The 19,840-nt window shown below is 43.9% G+C and overlaps 1 protein-coding gene and 4 non-coding genes across 6 annotated transcripts in view; 3 read left to right on the top strand and 2 right to left on the bottom strand.

Annotated features, from left to right (window-relative positions):
• DNAJC5B (DnaJ heat shock protein family (Hsp40) member C5 beta) overlaps nucleotides 1-13,566 on the top strand; it is a 32,823-nt gene extending 19,257 nt beyond the window's left edge. For both annotated transcript variants that reach the window (XM_037378572.1, XM_037378571.1), the window contains exons 3-5: nucleotides 441-654; nucleotides 4,662-4,836; nucleotides 10,240-13,566. In XM_037378572.1, the coding sequence (XP_037234469.1) occupies nucleotides 441-654; nucleotides 4,662-4,836; nucleotides 10,240-10,334 (484 nt within the window). In that variant the 3' untranslated portion in view covers nucleotides 10,335-13,566. The remainder of the gene's footprint in view (nucleotides 1-440; nucleotides 655-4,661; nucleotides 4,837-10,239) is intronic.
• Nucleotides 13,567-15,319: 1,753 nt separating this feature from the next.
• On the bottom strand, nucleotides 15,320-15,410 carry TRNAY-GUA. The gene is given in 2 exon segments: nucleotides 15,320-15,355; nucleotides 15,374-15,410. It is a non-coding gene; the product is annotated as a tRNA-Tyr (tRNA).
• Nucleotides 15,411-15,750: 340 nt separating this feature from the next.
• TRNAR-ACG lies at nucleotides 15,751-15,823 on the top strand. The gene has a single exon. It is a non-coding gene; the product is annotated as a tRNA-Arg (tRNA).
• A 1,040-nt stretch (nucleotides 15,824-16,863) lies between these two features.
• Nucleotides 16,864-16,936, bottom strand: TRNAR-ACG. Its single transcript has one exon. It is a non-coding gene; the product is annotated as a tRNA-Arg (tRNA).
• Nucleotides 16,937-17,124: 188 nt separating this feature from the next.
• On the top strand, nucleotides 17,125-17,215 carry TRNAY-GUA. Its single transcript is given in 2 exon segments — nucleotides 17,125-17,161; nucleotides 17,180-17,215. It is a non-coding gene; the product is annotated as a tRNA-Tyr (tRNA).
• Nucleotides 17,216-19,840: the final 2,625 nt, after the last annotated feature.

Here is a 19,840-nt window from a genome sequence, read left to right as displayed (position 1 = left end):
GTTGATGGGATAAGCAGTGTGATAATCATGTTTTCAAACAACATTTAAAAAACCTTTATCTTTGTTGAGACCTGCTAAATGATGCAAATCAGTTGGCAATCATAATGCAACAAATGCCTGTGATTTATTATCATGCTGCAACCTGTGCTTTCAGCATATGTCACTGTCTCCTTTAACATGGAGGCTGACAAGGTATCAATACGCAAAGTAGATGCTCAGTGTAACAGGAACACCTCTTTTACCAAAACTTTCAAGTTCAGTCACTTTGTATTATTTTTCTTCCACTGAGTACAGCAGAGCTGAAAAAAAGAAGGCTGAACACAGTGATCAGAATTATTACCTCTGTCAAAATATTTTGTAATATTTTGTAAGTGTCCATATACATGCACACATACAGATGACCTATTTTTCTTCTGGGTTTTCTTTTTTTCATGTTTAAGAAAACTGGCTCTGAAATACCATCCCGACAAGAATCCAGACAATCCAGAGGCTGCGGAAAAATTTAAAGAGATCAACAATGCTCATGCAACTCTGACTGATCTGTCCAAGCGAAACATATATGACAAGTATGGATCATTAGGGCTTTATGTGGCAGAACAGTTTGGTGAGGAAAATGTTAACACATACTTCATGCTCTCAAGCTGGTGGGCAAAGGTAAGCCTTATTTTCTGTTGGAAATCAAATGTTACAATGCACACAGACAATTACATACACAAGGAACCCCCTGAAAAACACGGTCTCTCTACAGGCTTAACGAATCGTAGGATTTGAACCTAAACCACTACTAAAAGCTTATTTAAAAACCAACATTATCTGGAAAATTGACAGTGGCAGAATGTAACATAAGCTCAGAATAGTGCTAATATAGAATGTTTTCTTTTTGACTTGGTAAACAGTTAAATAGAACACGTTTTGTAACACTTTCAGACATTAATTAAATTAGAATCTAGTGCTCCAGGTTAATTTTTACTTTCTTTTCAGTAATGACTAAATAAAAATGACTCATTATTCAAAAACAAGAAGTCCCACTTATGTGACAAGCAGTTAATAAGTGTATTACAGTACAAACTTAGCTGTGTTCTTTGCTATGTACAGAACACAAAGTAAGTGATAATAATACCTAACTCTCTGTGATTATGGTGTCATATACGTGCCCTGGTGAAGGGATGAGAGAAAGGAAGTGGAAGAAAAGATGAGAAGGGTGGAGTGGAGGAAGAGTAGTAAAGGAAGACAATGAGACATCAAAAACTGGCATATTGCTCAGGGAAAAACACATCATGGACTGTTCTAGTCATAAAGGAGCTGTGTTTGTGTGCTCTTTTATGTCACTGGCATCCTCTGATGTTTGCATATGTCAAATTTGAGTGTTTCTGCAAATATTGAAATGTTACAGAAATGTAACAAACCAACAGAATTGTAAATGTGCAAAATCTATGCTGTCCTCACCCATTTCCAGAAACAGAAGTATGGGAAAGCAAGGACTCTGCTGGAATACACAGGAAAATGATCTGTACTGTGTGAAGCAAGCACACTATGACAGCTTTGATCTGAGAACTGTGGAACATGGATTCCTGTGTTCAGCATGTATCAGGCCAGTGCTTCACTGCCCTGCAGTCCCCCTTCAAATGGGGAAGTCACTTGGGCACTTTGTGGGTCTGAGAAACCATAATTGTTTCAGGATGAGGTGGAAGCTGCTTAAAATGTGGAGCAGTGAAATAAACTAATGAATAAAATACCGGTGCTTCAACTACACTTGCAAAGGCACAGTTGCACACTCAGAAGCAGGCTGGAGGCTGCCTGCTTGTAGCTGCTGTAGCTGACTCCTGCTGCAGGCTGGACTCCCCACCACAGCCACTGTCTTCTCCTACCGGATCGTTCCATTTTTTCTTTGGTGTCCACCCTCTTCTTCAGCCTCTTTGTCACAGTTCAGGTGCGGGGAAGCATTGCCTTACAGCTCAGAGAGCAGCAGTACTGACTCCTTTAACAGTCTTGGAAAACAAGGGGTTTTTAACCATTTGCTGCTTTTTTAGCTTTTATTTCCTCTCCTGCTTACTGATCTTTAATGGAGATTTTCTGGAGTATAAAATCCTCTGTGGTTAGAAAATCAGGAACAGAAATAACCACTGTGGCTTTGACTCATAAGAGCAGTGGAAAGCACAGACAGAAGTTACTTAAATTCCTAACAGCTAAAGGAGGAACGTGTGGATTGTTTCAAGGGACCTGTATCCCAGAGGTGAGATGAGGTATGCTGAATATCCTAGCAAAGGTAATCACTGCTTCCTGGTTTTTAAGAATTCGGTACAACCCCCCCCCCCCCCCAAATACGCATATAGACTTATTTGAGGATTGTCACAGGCAGTCTCCCTATCCCTCCCCAATCCAAAATCTTGCCACCTCTAAAGCATTAATAGGACATCAAGTGGTTTGCTGAACCACCAAGTTGCAAGCTGAGCTCACTATTCCCCGTCTCTTTTTAACTCATGCACAAATACTGGGTCAGGCTCAGATTTTTACATTGTCCATCATAATACTATTTGAATCTGAGGCAGATGACCTCTGGACCCCTAATTTCCTTCATTCTGGTAGAAGGTGGTAGGGACCACAGCTTTCATTCGTTTTTTTCCCCTTCAACTACAAACATTCCTGGTAAATCCTTTTCCCTAGAACACTCATACTCACAAAATCTGACAGTTGTGAGGATGCATGTTATTAGAAGTGAGGAAATTCAAATGAAAGGTGAAATGCAAAGTGAAAAAAATATTTTTTTTGGAGTCCCAGGCTTCTTAGCAGGCATATTAAACTGGGAACATACTGACATAGGTAATGGGAACTTTAATTGCTTCTCCATTGGCAGGCATAGGGGTTGTTCCTTTAACTGTTATTGATCCCATCAACAAACTGATTCTTGATTTACCAACTATGACGATAAAAGCACAAGAAATCTTGAAACATTTAAGGTATCATGAATAAATTCAAGTATTTTTTCCCTCTATACACTTTTATTCTGTCTTTTATCATTCTATCTATTATGGTAATTTATTCTCCATTATGGCATAAATGATAAACAGTCAGATAATTTATTTTAGGGGTTCTATCATTTATTTAGAATGGTTTTGGGTGTCTGTTGGAAGCAAAACATTTTAAAACAAAAAGTTTGAGTCATTCTTTTCATTTAAAACCACCTTGCTCACTCTTGATACATGCCTATATTAATATTAGGCATGTACATAGTCTTATTACCTTCAAAGATGCTCCAGTCAGCCCCCACTAACACTGCCTGAGACATGCATACATAACAACGTTATTTACATAGCTTCATTGTCAAAGTTTGACAATATCCTGACGTTTGTGCTTGCTTTCTTTCTCAGCGGCATCTTTTCTTATGAATATACTGAATAGTATAATAAAGGGCAGACTGTATAACTGTAGTGTTAAAGCCTGGCTATACCTCCAACCCATACATAACCAGTGGCCACAAAGCTGTGCTGGCTTTACATACACATTCCACATATAAACTCTGATTCACTTTTCAGGAATGTCACTGGCCTTCCTTTGCTCTTACACCACTATGTCCATGAAGAGACACGAGGTTTCTCCTCTGCCACAAACATCTTGGTGCAGGCCTGGATCTGCCCCGGGTCACGAGCCAGGCTGCTGTCATGTCCCCATGGAGCACGGGGTGGCAATGGCAGCCTGAGGGCTCCCTGCTGCAGGTGCCCTGTCCCATTGCTGCAATGCAGCATGCAGTCTCCAGCGCAAGCAGCTGTGGAGCTGTGCTGTGAACCCAGGCAGTGACCTGGTCTGGAGAAAGAAAAGCTCTGTAAATTAAAGTTTTCTGGCTGTTGAATCTGGTTGAGATCTCTGGTCTTGGCCCCAGGCAGTTGTGCTGGCCCTGCTGAAGCCTCCTGCCTTGTGCCACTGGAACAGGAATGAGCAGAGGGCAAAGCAGGTGGGAACTTCTTGCCTTCTGAGTCCTCAGATCAAGAAACCACAGCCTGAGGAGTCTGATTTAGGAGATGTCACCTGTGTGCTCCTGCACAGGCTAAGAGGGAGATAAAGACACCCCCATGGGCAATTCAAATCCTCCTGGGGCTGAATCACCCTCTGGAAGGGCTTTTAACTTCCCATTGACTACGTGGGGAGCCCACAGGGGCTTAGAGACCTAATTTGGATGCCTTAGTTCAGTGCCCAAAGTTATGTGGGACGCATCTGGGACTTTGCTTCTTTTTCTCCTGGTTTTGTTATTGGCAAGAACCTGCCAGTAAATAAGTGTTTGTGAAAACAATCTTGGGCAAATGAGTCATTTTTAGGATGGAAATGAGTCATGTTAAGGTGGGTGGGGTTTTGCATGTCGTCTGGAAGTTTTTTCTGAGGGCCATCAGCTGCAGACAGACTTTGAAAAATCGGGCATGAGGGGGCCTGTTGGTTGGTGTTATCTTTGTGGACATGGTTCTGAGCAGCAAGTAGGAGCTCATGGGTGAGGAAGACTGTGGAAGACCTGGCCCTTGTTTAGGCACTTGGCCAGCAGCTGGACTCTTCTGAGTGCCAAACACTTGAGAACTCAAGTTCCTTTGATGATCTGCCTTCAGCTGTAAGAGGTTGCCACAAGTTTGAGGAAGGTCATTGCTCACTGGGTTTTCCTCCCACTGTGTTTAACCCAGGGCCTGTTTGTAGTCTGTGGCCTGCTGACGGGCTGCTACCTCTGCTGCTGCCTCTGCTGCTGCTTCAACTGCTGCTGTGGAAAGTGTAAACCCAAAGCACCTGAAAGGGAAGAGCAGGAGGTTTGTGTGTCTCCAGAAGATTTAGAAGAGCAAATAAAGAACGACATGGAAAGAGGTGTGTATTATGGGGGCTTACTGTGTGGCAAAACTGTTCAAAACAATCTTTAAAGCCTGTAGGCCAGATGTTCTGCTCACGATGCTGAGGCTGCTTCCAGACATCAGTGAAGATGTGCCAATCCACTGTGGCTAACATCATAACCTGATCAACTTCCCAAGTGGTATGTTAATGAAAAACTAAACTTAAGGCACTAACAGTTAAGTATCTCCTGTGTCTCTTATGAGACACTGAAACATTACAAGTCTCAGGGCCCCCATGCCCAGTAAGGCTGCACAGTAACCTAAGAGAGTTTGCATGGGAGCTGCCGTGGTCCTGCCCCTCTGCCATCCAGCCCCCAAGCTGCTCACTCTCTTCTGCACTGGCAGTAGCAATTGTGCTGCCTTACCAGGAGCAAGATTTTGGATACAATCCAGGTGAAAATTAATCCTCTCAGAAATGCATATAGTTCTCTGCCCGCTTAACTCCCTGCTGTGCTTCACGGTGGCACAGGCTGAGTGCTAATGCCAGCTCAAAGAAGGGAGAAAGAGCATCCACCCAGGAACACAGGCTGGGGGCAGTGGGACCCCCTTCACAGCAGGGTCACCCTCTTTTCTTGACTTTGCTGCATCCCCCCAGCTGCACACTCAGATTTTGGCTGTACCAAAGGATGATGGTGGTTATTTCCTGATTTGGCATTAGTGTGGGCTACATATTTTGAACAAAGAGCCCTGTCCGAATCTGCTCAGTGGGACAGAGTTTTGCCTTCATCTTCAGAGGAAGCAGAAACATCTCAAACGGGTTAGGCTGGACACTTACAGGACGGGCTGAGAGAGGCTATGACCCTTGCTCCAGCAATAAGAGGCCAAGATATCAGGGGAAGACATAGGCCATTTTTCAGTTGCAGATTTTTATAAACTATGGTTAGGATTACTCCTATTTTATGAGGAAGGACCTAAGCAGTCAGTTCACTCTTTTTCTCTTCCATTGTTATGGAAGGTCTTACGCTGTTATATTCTTACATTTATTATGCTTAAATTAGCACTGCCAGATTGCAAATGTCATGTTCCCTTAGCAGGAAGAATTTTTTCCCCCCAACTTTTCACACAAATTTACCCTTCCATAAATATGTAACAAAACACTTGTAGTAGTTGAAACAAATGCTATTTATATAACTGATATGCCAACGTATGGTGGTGTTTTTAAATTGGTTTCTCCTAAAGGCATATCAAGGTAAATACAGTCAGCTTTAAAAATGATCACACTTGCTCAGTCTCTGCAAAGGCAGAAAAACTATTAGTGAAAACTTCATAACCACAATACATTATTTGAAATAAATGTAATATACTCTACAACATTAGGCACCTGAAAAGTGCAAATCTAAAATAGATATTTAATGGGTCTATGACACCAAAGCCAAGTTTCAAGTTTGAAAAATGAAGATGGAACTTTGAAGGATAAAAATCTTTTAATTTTGCTTTTTTTCTAGTTTGGCAGGTATTTTGCTTTCTCTCATAATCCAGCACAGAATTCCCCAGTGGCATAAAAAATTTTCTCCCTCCTTCTGACACAGATGGTATTTATTGGTATTCCGTAATTTCAGGCCGCCTTCCCATCCCTTTACTCCCACCAAATCTCACTGAAATATCAATTTTTAAAAATAATTTTAAATGTTTAGCAAAGTACCAGTCTGAAACATTATGTGGAATTATGTCTTTTAAGTGTTTTGAGGACAATATTAAGTATATAGGAAGGGCCTGAAGAAAACTAGATATTTGTACCTTTCCTACCCTTCTCTTCAGTCTTGGTATATTTTCCTACCAATCAAATCCAGCTTGCCTAAGTAGAGAAGAATTCTCTGTATTTTAAAATAAGATGAAAAGAGAGCAACATATAATGAATAAAAGGAAAAACTTCATGACAGAGGACAATGTGAGCTTCTTTCCTCCACCTGAAAAGAAAATAGACACTGTATTTAGAAAAATAAGCAGTTCAAACTGCACTTACCCCCCCCTCCCACCTCCACAAATTTTAGGGATGCTGGCCAAAAAGATGCAGGTGACTTATAATGGCAAATATTGGGCTTTTCCACCAGACATTGTAAAATGTTGGGCCACAGAAGTGAATACTTGTGCCTTCCTTTATGTAAATAATAGAAATGCTCCTGTAGGTAATTCAGAAACAAACTGTAATCATCACTCCTGCAGCAGATTTCATTTTGGAAGAGGAAAACCTATTAGGATCCAAATTCTTTGCATGCCCTCTGCCCACAGACTGAGCATTCTAGCTTTAGCTGGTAATTAATTTCTTTGCTTCCTGCTGTCCCCAGTATCTATATTATTGCTAGCCAGAACTTTTTTGCTAAGGTCAAAATGTAGGTTCTTAAGCTAAGGCCATACTTAAATTTATCCAAATATTTTGTAGTTACTCCTTGCTTTTCTGAGGAGTTCAACATCAATAAAACATCACTATTCCTGATGCTAAAAAAATATGAGAGTCAGTCTCCAGCAGTTGTTGCTGCACTCAGTGGGAGCTGCCTAGAGCCAGCCATACTGCACAAAAGAGGCAATATGTGTATTGTGGGAGTCAACATTTAGACTTCAACTTTCAAATTGGCACAACAGTAATAATTTTCAGAATCCCTCACATTTCTCCTTAACAAAATTAAGGCGTTACACAATTGATTTCATTCCTCAAATTAACATACCATAAAATATAATTATTAGTGGAAAAAACCCATGTGAAGCCAAAAATTCAGTGATCCATTCCCTAAAATGTAAAAGCAAAGTGAGTTGTCACTGAAATCAACACAATCATGTCAAAGGCTTCAATTCTGTTGAAATGACATATTCCTCTAGAATAACATTTTAAACAAATACGTTTGAATAGTTCTAGTGCTCAGCTAGATGAGTATCTCCCATGAGAAATTTGTTTTACAGCATGTACTTCCATGGGTAGCATGATCATAAGAACTAAAGGAACTTAGGGGTTTGCAAGCCCTGGCCTGTACTTAGGTTCAGTGATTTCTTCTCATGACTGTTGGTTTGTACCACAAAGCACTGTGGCCTAATGTACAATGGAAGACCAAAAAACCAAAACCCAAAGAAACTACAAAAAAAAAAAAAAACAACAAAAAACCCCTTTTATTTGTATTATTACATTTTAAACATAACATTTTTAGGTTTCAGATCGACATGACATCAAAAACATGTGAAGTCAGGTAATCTGTGGTGTCATGCCACGATGTTACAGGTGACGTGCAAAAATATACTGGTATAAGGAAGTATCCCTCACTCGTCTGCAGCACAGACATGTGCAACAGTTCATCACTCACACATACGGGGCAGGCTTTCAGATTTTTCTTCCACTGAAGTTGATGGCAAACTTTTTGTTGACTTTTGTGGTCCCAGAGGAGGTGCCGTTGGAGTCTGGATTGCCTTGGTATTCTAGGATGTAATGATGCACTCAAAGCAGTTTGGCAAGTTTGTTCTCCTTTCCTGGTTGGTTATCATTGTAAGAACAAAGCAAGGCATTTTTAGACCAACTTTCACTTTACAGAAAATGAAATCTGGGAGAAAAAAAGAAAAAGAAAAAAGAAACTGAATAACAAAATACTTTCCCAACTCAGAAGCAATAAGCTTTTAGCACTTCATTGTCTCCTCCACACTCCATATGATACCAATGTAGGCGAACAGCAAGCAAAAGCTATCTATAGAAAGCAGTTTAAACTGTGAATTCTGCCACACCTCCATTCTGCAGCTCTCCATTAGCAGGCTATATTTGTACAGTTTATTATACCATAGGTCCCTTTTCTGATAAAAACCATCACAAATCTTAGAAGGGTGCAGGCAGCAAAATGCCTGGTGAAGGTGTCAGCTCAGAATTGTCTGCAGATCAGATGGAAGCAATGCAACAGATTTGCAGTGGGTCCTGTTCTCTTCTTGCACATCTGGGTATCAAAGCAAAATGAACTACTAGTCTCTGCCCTCCATCAACGATCTTCCAGAAAATGAACAACTTGGAGGCAGCAGAAGGTGGGAGGGAGTGCTGCTCAGAAATCTAGAAAATACACAGCAACTTAAAAATGGGTAGGAACTGCCAAACTAATCTGAGCCCGAGCAGAGCTCGAAGCATTAATTACTCATATACTTTTAGAAGTTATGAAACGTGTCTGTCTTTGACCTTGTGTCTAAATACAGAATTGCCCATACAGAGAAGCTGTTTGGCATTTCATCATTCTTGCCTTTCACCTTGACAGAGTAAAAATTGTTCTGCCCCCACTGAGGGGAAGCCGTATGGCATGCAATTAGATTCCTGCTCTGGGTTAAGTTACTCCTGTACGTTACATCTTTTGCCCATGATTCATCCCATCAACTGTCATGTAAACAGGAGGAAATGTCAGATGAGATTTTTTTTCTGAACATTTGGTCATTTGGCAAAAAATGCCATCATTTGTATTCAATTACTGTGAAGGCTGTGCTAGTATCAAGATATAGATAGTCCAAAATTTTTCATATGAAAACACTTCACTGATACGGCTGAACCTTTAGAAGTCAGTCTCTGAGTCTTGAGTCCCCTCCTCCCCCCACCCCCAAACGATGGGTTGGAAAGAGGCCCAAGAGAAGGGCAGCCAAACCTTTTTCATTATCAGAGGGAACACAACAGCCATCAGGGAACTCTATAAAGACTTCACTTTCCTCCACTCTAAAATCAAACACATTTTTTACAGATACATTGGGAAACCAAACACATAACTGCATGGAATAAGAAAGTACAAAGCAGTAAGGATTTATGTAGTGATAATATGAGGTTTTGGCAGTTCCAAACTCATTAAAACAGTAATTCTCAAAATCCTACTGTATATATATTACATAAGACTTCAAAATGCAATTTAACATTTTTATTTAACAAACTGCCTTTCAGGATATATGTGATTTCTTCCCTCTCAAGTATATTACTGATCACTATTTTTTTTCTTTTAACTCTATTCTTTCTATATTGTTAACTTTGCCTTCTTCAAGAGTAATTTCTGGCCCATTCTTACAAACATTGTCAAGGTTAGTGCTTGCTGACTCACAACAGCACTCATTATATTCAGACATTTATAGGAACAAGTACTTGCCATTGGGACATGAACCCTTATCCTGCAGTCTCTGCAAAGCACGAGGTACAGCTAATGTCCACTTTAATAACACCACCAATAGTCATCCAGAAATATGCCACTACACATGGACAAGGAGTAAGAGCATTTGTAGACTCGTTGTGGGCATTGCTGCTTCCTCAGTACGCACACAGCCATCTGCAAAGCCAAGGTTAAGTTGTAGCCAGAACAGCAGATGAAATGTGGTACTAACAAGAAAACTGATTTTGGTAGCAAGTAAAGGATTCTTAAAGTATTTTTTGTCCTCCTCCTCCCCAATTTAGATGGAGAAACTCCTATCATGCTTCAGCCGACTAACGCAACTGAGAAGACACAGCTAATAGGGGACAGCCGGCGCAGCTATTGCACAGACTCCTAGAGTTGGCAAACACGACCTGTTGGTGCTTCCCACTGAGTGTCACAGTGAGAAAAAAAAATAGAAGCTCTGCACCCTGTATTTGTAGTTGTGTTTAAGCTAATCACGAGTAACCTAAGAGTAACTGCCTGTCAAGGCAGAACCTCCTCCCTCTAGGTCACTTCCAGTAGGTTGATATCTGCACTCTGCGAGGAGATACCTATGGTCAGTACAGAACTCTACACACCAGCACACAGGTCTCTCACAGCTTCAAACTGCCAGGCTTGGCATGGTCTTTCCCTCTAATAATACTCCCTTGGGTATAGTTGCTCTCCTCCCTGCCTTCAGCTGTGGTTTTGCCTCCCAGACACAGTCTCAAGTCCTTTTCCGGACACACCGGCTCCATCTCTGCCTGCCCCAGGAACAGTCCTCACATGCAGCGTTTTGCTGGATCTGAAACGTTCCTGTGAGGGACCTCTGGAAACGCTCTTTAGCAGACCTCAGAAGGAAAGTTGGTGGCAAGATGGATGGGGTTGTCCTCCCCAGAGAGGAAACACTCTGGAAAGCAGCTAGCAGCTTGTTGGGGCCCAGCCCTGGCAATTATAAACATGAGCCAGGGCAAAGTGCTGGAGGATCATTCTGCCGGTGGTTACAATGCAGGTGACTCCAAATCCAGGAGCCTCATCCAGCACCAGAGGCACATGTAGCCTCTATGTCTTCCCCTGCACAAGTTACAAACCCAGGAGATGGTGGGCAAACACCCCACCAAGGGGGGGCTGCCCCTGGGCTGCCCCACAGCTTCTCTCCTCTCCCCATACCTTGTGATAGACCCTTGGCAAAGCTCCCCCGATGCTGCCTGGACGTGCCTGCTGCCCATGCCGGGCGGCCCCAGCTTCTCCAGCTGCAGCTGCAATGTGCTGAAAATTGGTCCTCAGCCAACAGCTTTCTGCCAGCTTCTTATTCCACCATGCCCCTGGCTGCCAGCCCCACTGCCCCGCTGGCACTGGGCTGAAAGCCATCACACCAGTGCTGGCACTGGGGCTGTGGGAGCAGCAAGGACTTGGCAAGGCAGGCAAGCAGCAGAGGAGTGACCGTCCTCACAGCCCAGCTCATTGGGTTGAGCCTGGGTCCTCACCTCTGCTACAGGCACAGGGCTTTAAGAGCACATGGTGTGATTTTAAATAAGGAGGTAGGGATGAGCTGTATGTTTAGGTGTACTGCTACACAAATCAGTGGAGACGTGTGTGTATGGCTAAAGCAAGCATGAAAAAACTAGGACCCTAATTTGTAAGAACTAAAGAAATACCTCTTAGATTTTAAACTTAGTACATCACTGGTTTGACATAGTTGTTTAAGCCTTAGACAGCTGAGTTTCTCCTTATTGATCATGTTACATCAATCACTGTAAATTCTGTGCATTTGCTATTCTTGCTTCTCTAATCACAGTGCTGTGGTCCAGAGGGGGACATAATGTTCCACTAAATTATATGGACCAGTGAACATACAGCTAGTCAAAAGTGTTATTCCCTTCCTTAAAATTGGATCTTGTGGTTGTGAAACACTATCTTCCTTCTATTCTCACCTTTCAGATCAAATGTCATTCAGTGGCAGCTAAATATATGGGAAAAGAATGCGTTTCATAGCACCAGTTATAACTCCAAAGACAAGAAATACTACTTTCAACATCACTTTAAAGTTCCCATAACACATGGACATTTTAAAAGCCATTAATTCCAGTTCATGTTATATATCTGTTCTCCAGGTGCAGGCACTGGGGCCAGCTAACGCTCCCATTGCCCTCAGAAATATCCTTATTTTTCTGCTTCAGAGAAGAGGGGAAGTCCTGGCACAGCTTGGGCTGTGCACAAGCACCCACTCCTCTCCTACCCATGGGCTTCTCTTTGTCCTCGTTTGTGCATTGCAAATAATTTCAAAGGCTACTCATATGTACATAAATCCAGACTGCCATCCTGCCTGCCCAGAGGTGCCAGAGGGATGTGCCCATCCATCCCGGTTGTCCCAGGGGAGAGGGGTTGGTGACACCATCCTGCCACTGAGGAGATGTAACCCCAGAAGGCACATTCCCAGTTGTAGCCAAGTGCTGCACATCTCCCTGCTGGCTGGCCAGATCAGGCAGCATGCGCTTTGGGGTGCTAGTGCTGTGAGACGGGCAGAGTGCAGCCCACTCAGTATGTGCTGGGGGACACCCGCACCCACTCGCCCCAGCACACACACACACATCTTTTGGCTTTCTTCACTATTGCACTTTGCACAGTGTTTGCTCTGGTGTAAGATGTTACCAACAAACAAAGGAGTAGGGAGAGCACATAACTCTGCAGGTGAGGTGATTTCCTAAATTTTACTGTCTGGGAGAGAAATTCACTGTGAAAGTGTGCAAATGCTATGTCGTGACTATTTCCAGCAGAGACCTGGAAAAGGCATTGAAAGAAAAGTCTAGTGTACAGCTGCACGTTATACGTGGAACCCTTTCCCATGTGAGTCACTGAGAATTGCACCCCTGAATTCAACAACGGCCACAGAGTAGGCCTAGAGCCAGGGAGGGAAAGGTAAATCACAGATTAACAAAAGCAGTTGGGGAATTTTTTCACATACCACACCTTCGATATCCCTCAGAACCCTACTCTATGGGCCAGAGCCAACATTTACTGAAATGGAGGAAACGATCTCCATGGGCTTGAGATGTACCCAAGTCATGTGGTTCTCACTTGCTCTTTCTAAATGAGAGATTTTTCTTGAGAAAGGTTTATGACTTGATCTCACAGTGTGATGCAAAGATGGACAAGCTGCTGCGTGTTTGCAAAGCCCTTTTACAGACATAAGGATCTGTACAGAAGAGGCAAAAAATACTCAGCCAAAAACCTCAGAACAAACCAGTGACCAAGCCTCTGAGTGGTTTCTCCAGGACGTGCAGCTTAAAAATCTGGGTGTCTGAACCCATGGTCTTACTCCAAAGAGGAAATGTAGTTTTCAGAATACAGGACATTTGCCCCAATCACTGCTGTCAGGATCAGCTGTTCTGAGCTGGTGAAAGGACGAATAAGGCTTTCAGGGCTTAGCTCTTCAATGTGATTTTATTCATTTGTTTGCTTTTCAGAAAAGTTCCTAAGGTGAACATAGCTGTGTTTACATGATCTGCTTCTGTGTAAAGTTCAGTTGCACACCCATTTCTCAAAATTTTCTCAAATCCCAAAGATCCTCAAATCTTTGTTCTGTTTTGCTGCATTCATTTATACATAAAGTACTATATATTCAAACCTACCTTTGCTGTCAACCACTCTAAGTAATAAAAGTCATATGCATGATTTGTAGCACTCCCTTTACTTTTCCGCTATCAACAACTTAATTCCAGTAACAGCTAGAGAAGTGTTGAGACAGCTGTCCAAAATTATGGCTTTGCACCCGGACAAATGGCAAGTGGCAACTCGGGTTTTCCCTGAAGAGGAACTAGGTCTCCGATTGCAGCAGATGCACCAACCTATGCAAAGCAGCCAGAGCTATAGCTGCACATTGCAAATCCTTAATATAATGCAGAATGATTACCTACATAAAAAAATATCAGCAGTGTGATGAAGTGAGTGATACGACACAGTAGTTTTAATGCATCATTTCCTGTATGGAACAATTTCCCCCAGCAAAGGGCGTGTGCAGAAAGTGAAACCGTGATGCTGCTGAGGGCAAAGGCAGCTGTCCTGTGAACTTCCCTGGGGCCTGCATCTCACTCGGGGGTTTTGCATCTGTCCAAGAGCCAGTGCAGAGTGTCAGATAATCTGGACCTGCTATGAGACAGGAATATTTCTCACTAGGATGGTATCCAGTCTCTGTGACCACAGAAGCACAAGCATTTGAAAAATGGACAAGGGCAGATGTATTCTCAAAGAGCTGTCCTTTTGCGCATTTATATATTAACTCATACCCAGATTCATTCAAAATACCAAATGGAAGAGGCATCGTAGAAGATTTAGGTCTACCATCAACATAACCAGTTATTTAGCTAGTTTGTGCACTTTCCTCCCCACAACAAGTTTGTGGGATAAACCACTCTGTTTAATCCAAAAAACATTAAACATAATTGTATGTCATTTAATTTAATTACCTAACCTTCCCTCAGAATGAATACCCAAGGTATGGGTATGATTTCAGTTGAAAAGAATTGTATTTCTACCTCTTCTTAGCATAAAATCACTAAAGAAAAATGATGAAGCATGCAAAACTGAGCACAATTAAAATTACTGATTTCTTTTTCTATGCTGTCATTGTCCATGGAGAAGGAAATGTTCATTGTGCTGTTACAAAGCAGAGAGAAAGACCACAGATGACAGTAAATCCCCTTTCTTCCCTCCATGAACTAAAGTGAGCTAAATCATCACATCCAGCATCTCCTTTCACTTTGAGAGAGATGAACAGGTACGGAGTTTCATACAAGAGGAGTCAGGGGTGGAAAAGCAGGAAGCTGCACAGCAGCCGACACCAGCAGGAAAACAGAGAGACACTGGTGAAGACACGAGATTTCCCGCTAGCGGAGGATGTTAACATGTGCCAAGTATCACCTGGCTGGGTTTGGAAATGTGTTGCTATTGTGGCTGCATGCAGGTGTATCGATACTTCCTCATTCTGGAAAAACAGCGTCTAGACATTTGAGGGAGAGGAGGTTTGGAAAAATGACCCTCGTAATTTCGACATCCTAATTAACTGCGACGAGACACAGGGTTCTCAACAGGTATCCTCCTGCACTAACTTGTTTTGTGAGCATTTGTGCTAAGTCGGGGTAAGAACACACATCTTGTTTTCCTTTAAAAATCAAAGCACTGTTGGCAGTCACGCAGCGGCCGCCGCTCCCGCAGCAACAGCTCCTCCTGGAATTCAGCGAGTCGCAGCAGAGAGACTTGGTTTGCGATGCAGCTGGATCTCTTAGACAAAAACAACCGCATCTGCAACCACTTAAAGACAAGCTCCTAAAAGCAGTTTGGACAGAAAAAAATACATGCGTCTCCTTCGAGCCGGAATCGAACCAGCGACCTAAGGATTCCCGTGAGCCAGTGCCTCTACAGTCCTCCGCTCTACCAGCTGAGCTATCGAAGGGACTTGAGCTACACTTCTCCGCCGGGCTACAAGAACGCAGCATGGCTCACGTAATCGCCGTGCACGAGCAGGGGCGTTAGCCCTGGCTGGGGGTGGCCGCCTGGCGAAGCAGGGGCGGCCGGGAGCGCCTCTTGCCGGCGTGCCGTGCCGTGCCGTGCCTTGCCGTGCCGTGCCGTGCCGTGCCGGCCCTGCAGCGGTGCGGAAGGGGGCGGTGCGGGGCTAGGCCTGGCGCGCCGGGGCGGGGCGGGGGAGCGGCCGGCGAGGCGGGGCGAGGTGCGGCGTGGCGTGGCGATCGGGTGCTGAGGTAGACAGCAGAGCGAGAGAGACATGGCCTGTAGTTGGGCCAGTGGCGCAATGGATAACGCGTCTGACTACGGATCAGAAGATTGTAGGTTCGACTCCTGCCTGGCTCGTATGTGTTTTTCGTTCCGTGCCTGTGACACACAGGGAGGGGATTGTTTTTCATTTGAGCTCATCACTTTAGTGTTACAGCCGCACAGTATTGGATTTATTGCGTCTTCCAAACCAAAACACCATTATAGGCTTAAACTTTCAAGTGCATTAGCTGTGCCAGCAAATTAACCCCATTAATGCGCCAATAAACTATGTGGGGAAAAATCCTTTAGGCGCTGAGAGAGGAGCAGCATGCTCATCGTTGCCCTGACAGAGTACGGTTAGTCTTACAAATGACATCACAGTAAAATACCGTGAGGTCGTTGAAGGCAGCAAGCAACACTGCTGTAAGGAAGACTATTATTTTCACAGTGATTATCCATTAATCTGGAGAAGCACAAGAGCATCCTTGTGCAGTTGAGTGAAAAACGTGTGATTTTGCAAAACCCCATTTTCAACATAAGTAGCGGCTACGCCACATGTAAAGAACAGCTTGCAACTAGGCGAGGCAAGGAAGGCATCCCCGGTCATCAGATCTCAGAATACTCCACAGCTTCAGGGTAGCCACAGTCTGTGGATTCAGCGCAAGTTTACTATAAAAAGTGGTTCATGTCATTATGAATAAATAACCGAGGTAGCTTGTTAGTGCTGCCAACATGTGAAATTGCCATCCTTTATTTGCCCTGTCTGCGAGCGGCTCTGGTGGCGGTCACGGTGTGAGGGTGAGCGGAGAGGTGGCACAAGGAAAGGGCGTGCACTGTCCTTGACAGTGCTGTTTTTTCTGCTTGTTGCGCACAGTCGTGTAGGTCAGTGGGAGTCACACCTGGAATGCTTTCTGGAGCGCATACAACTTGGGAGATGTCTATTTAAAAGGAAGAAAGGGGCGTGCCCATGCTACCGCGCTGTGCTCTGCAGGTTTTTGTGTGTCATGGGGCTTGGCCCCCCGCCCCAGGATGTCTTCCGGGGAGTGAGGGAGGCCATGCCAGGCCTGTTTATTTTTTCTCTCAGCAGGCCACAGAAAACACCGTGGGGCGAGGCAAACCACGGGCCAAAAGCTACGCGAGCCAGGCAGGAGTCGAACCTACAATCTTCTGATCCGTAGTCAGACGCGTTATCCATTGCGCCACTGGCCCCAGACGCGAGGTACTCTTCGGCCGCCGCCCACTCAGCGAGGCTCACACCCGCGGCAGGCCCGCTGCGCGCATGCGCTGCGCAGCCCCCGACCGCTGCCCTCGCAAGGCGCACGCTCAGAACACCGCGTTTGGCGGCGCGACACCTTGGGCGCCACCTTGGGCGGCTGCTGGGCGGCGACTACCGGCTCCCTTCGATAGCTCAGCTGGTAGAGCGGAGGACTGTAGAGGCGCTAACCTGCGGGAATCCTTAGGTCGCTGGTTCGATTCCGGCTCGAAGGAGAGGCTCTGTGTTTTCTTTCCCTCTTGGGTTAACGTGACTTTTACGCTCCTCGGTGATGGACGAGGGCGTGGCGGCCGCGCCGCCCAGGCGGAGGCTCCTAAAGCATTTTCAAACACTTGCACTATAGAAACAAACGTGGAGGAAGAAAAATAAAGCCGAAATACTGAAATGAGGTGGCAGCCCTACAGCAGACATTGAAATCCATGTTGCAGTGATGCTTTTGGAAGTTTTTAATTGTTTTCTGTAATAATAATAATTATTATTATATTTAATATCACTATAATTGATCTTTGTCATTAATATGATGTTAATAATATGTTATTAATAATGTGTTACACTAATAATATATATGTGGCATTCTCCTATATGAAGCCAAAAAATTAGGTGTTCCTAAGCTCAGTCTTGGCTAGTTTTATTAGGTCTTCTTTTCCACTGTGATCCATAGGGTGCTAGTTCAGCTCCTCATTTTGCACATTTCTTTGCGTGGTGCCAAATAATCCTTATTGATTTTGCTTTAAATTATACCAGACAATCCTTATGAATGAGAGCTTCAAGCATCCTGGCTGATGGGATGGGAGCTGATAAAGGTGCTCCACAATCTCTTGACTTGAGGTGACGGAACTTGATGTTTGGTCTTGGCCTTTGGCTGTGCCATAAACAGGTACGTCTAGGATGTACATCTGGGATGATCTAGGAGCAGTGGGAGAGGGCATAGAGGTCCTTTGTACAGAAGGACATAGGCTTGCTTGGGATGTACTAAATAACAGGGCCAGCACTCAGACTCTTGCCCCCCCCCCCCCCATTTTCTCTTCTGCTGTATTGCCATCCTCTCTCCTTTATCCTTCAAGTTTTCTTTTCCATTACTGGTGCTATGTGGTACGCAGGAAAACATGCTTGGCAATGACTCCTGGCTTGGAGAGAGCAAACATGTCTGAAGGTGGCCAAGTCTGTCCTCATAGAAAGGAAAGAATGGAAGTTTTCTCCTTCAAAAGAACCCAGAATGACTGTTCTCTGTGTGAGAGAGTGTTTCTCTGGGGTACATTTCAGATATAAGAGCAAGGAAGACCCACTATCTGTGGGAATATAGTACAAGCAAGATTATCAGCAGGGAAACAGATTTGTGAAGCTCAGCAGGAGTCAGGCATGCAAGCTTCTGCTCTGTAGTTAGATGCTTTATGCATTACGTTCCTGGGCCCAGCTACTTCTCTATTAATTAGTAAGCTCTTGTGTCCATACACACACCACCAACTTTTTATCCTTTCTCTTCCAGTGTGGTGCGGTGCATCCATCTCAGGTACTGTCTCAGGAGAAATCCAAATGTGAAAAGCCTGCCCAGCAGGGAACGGAGGCACCCCATTAAGCAGAAACTGGGGAAGACATCCATTTCCTTAGATGCCCGTTATCCATACATGTTTGCACTCACTAGCAGTCAAATCTGCATCCATAGTCCAAAAGTACATCCCTGTGCAGCTGCCCAGTGTGGGACAGAGCACAGACTCCATCCTGGGCCACAAGATTAATTTTTTTTTCTTGGTTAAGTTTCACCCCTTCCTATGTAAATGGTTCTGCTTCTGCTTTTGTAGAAGTTCAGGCAGACTCCTTCACTCCTGTTCACTCATTCAGCGACGCCCCTTTTTCCTTTTCCTAAAGGACAGCTCGCAAAACAAAAGCACACCCAGAGCTTTTTCTGCAGAAGGGACCACCTCCTTTTCCCCTCCATCTTCATCTCAGAGGCATTTTTTTTCTCTCCCACCCACCCAGAAAGTATTGACATGCATGCGTGTCTGTGTAGCTGTATTACCCATAAGGGAAAAGGAAGGCAGAGAAAAAGAGGATAAAAATACAACAGAATGAAAGCCAGGAAAGAAAAAAAAAAAAACAACCAACCACCAGGACTTATTATATGCTAAGCAACTATCCTGCCTCTTGACCTATGGCCCTGTTACATTAATGTAACTGCTCTGCTCAGCTTCCCGCTCTTCCAGGACATGCTTGTGCATCTAAAAGTACTAAATGCTTTTTACTACAGTAGTAGCCTATTCAGTGCTTGGATGATAGTGTAGCTTGCTAAATGCTTCATTTAGGAGCAAACTATTAGTGACTGGTTACCTGCAAGTGTTTAATTACTTCTGTATCTGGTCTCCAGCAAGGGCCAGTAACAAGCGATGTGCACGTATCCTATTCAACCATTTGTATCACTTAATAACAAAAGATGCCAGAGGCTATAAAAGCCCCATTTATAAGGCAATTTACTCTGATACGCTGGGTCACCCGCGTGAGGCGAGCAGGCAAACAGATGGATCAGGTGTTGTTAAATAGCCTGACAGGTACAAGGGGGACACCTGCTCCAACAAAAAGAAATTTTCAGCTCCCGTGTTGTAAGAAAAGGTTTGCATTTCAAGCAAAAGCTATTTCTTCTTCTGGAAAAGGGGGAAATAGAATAAATCCCAGGGGAGTTAAGAGTATGAGGATTAAAATTTTCAGACTGCTTGGAGGATTTCAAAGGAGAAATAGTGAAAATGTTCCCACATAATGAGGTGCTGGCAGTTTGAGATATGTGGCATATGCACAGACAAGATGTTTAACTGATCACATAGGTGTGAAACCACTGGAAGTGAAAGAGC

This window comes from Falco rusticolus, chromosome 3 (genome assembly GCF_015220075.1).
Source record: "Falco rusticolus isolate bFalRus1 chromosome 3, bFalRus1.pri, whole genome shotgun sequence".
NCBI classification, from domain to species: domain Eukaryota; kingdom Metazoa; phylum Chordata; class Aves; order Falconiformes; family Falconidae; genus Falco; species Falco rusticolus.
The sequence above is the reverse complement of the archived record's forward strand: the minus strand, read 5'-3'. Positions and strand labels throughout refer to the sequence as shown.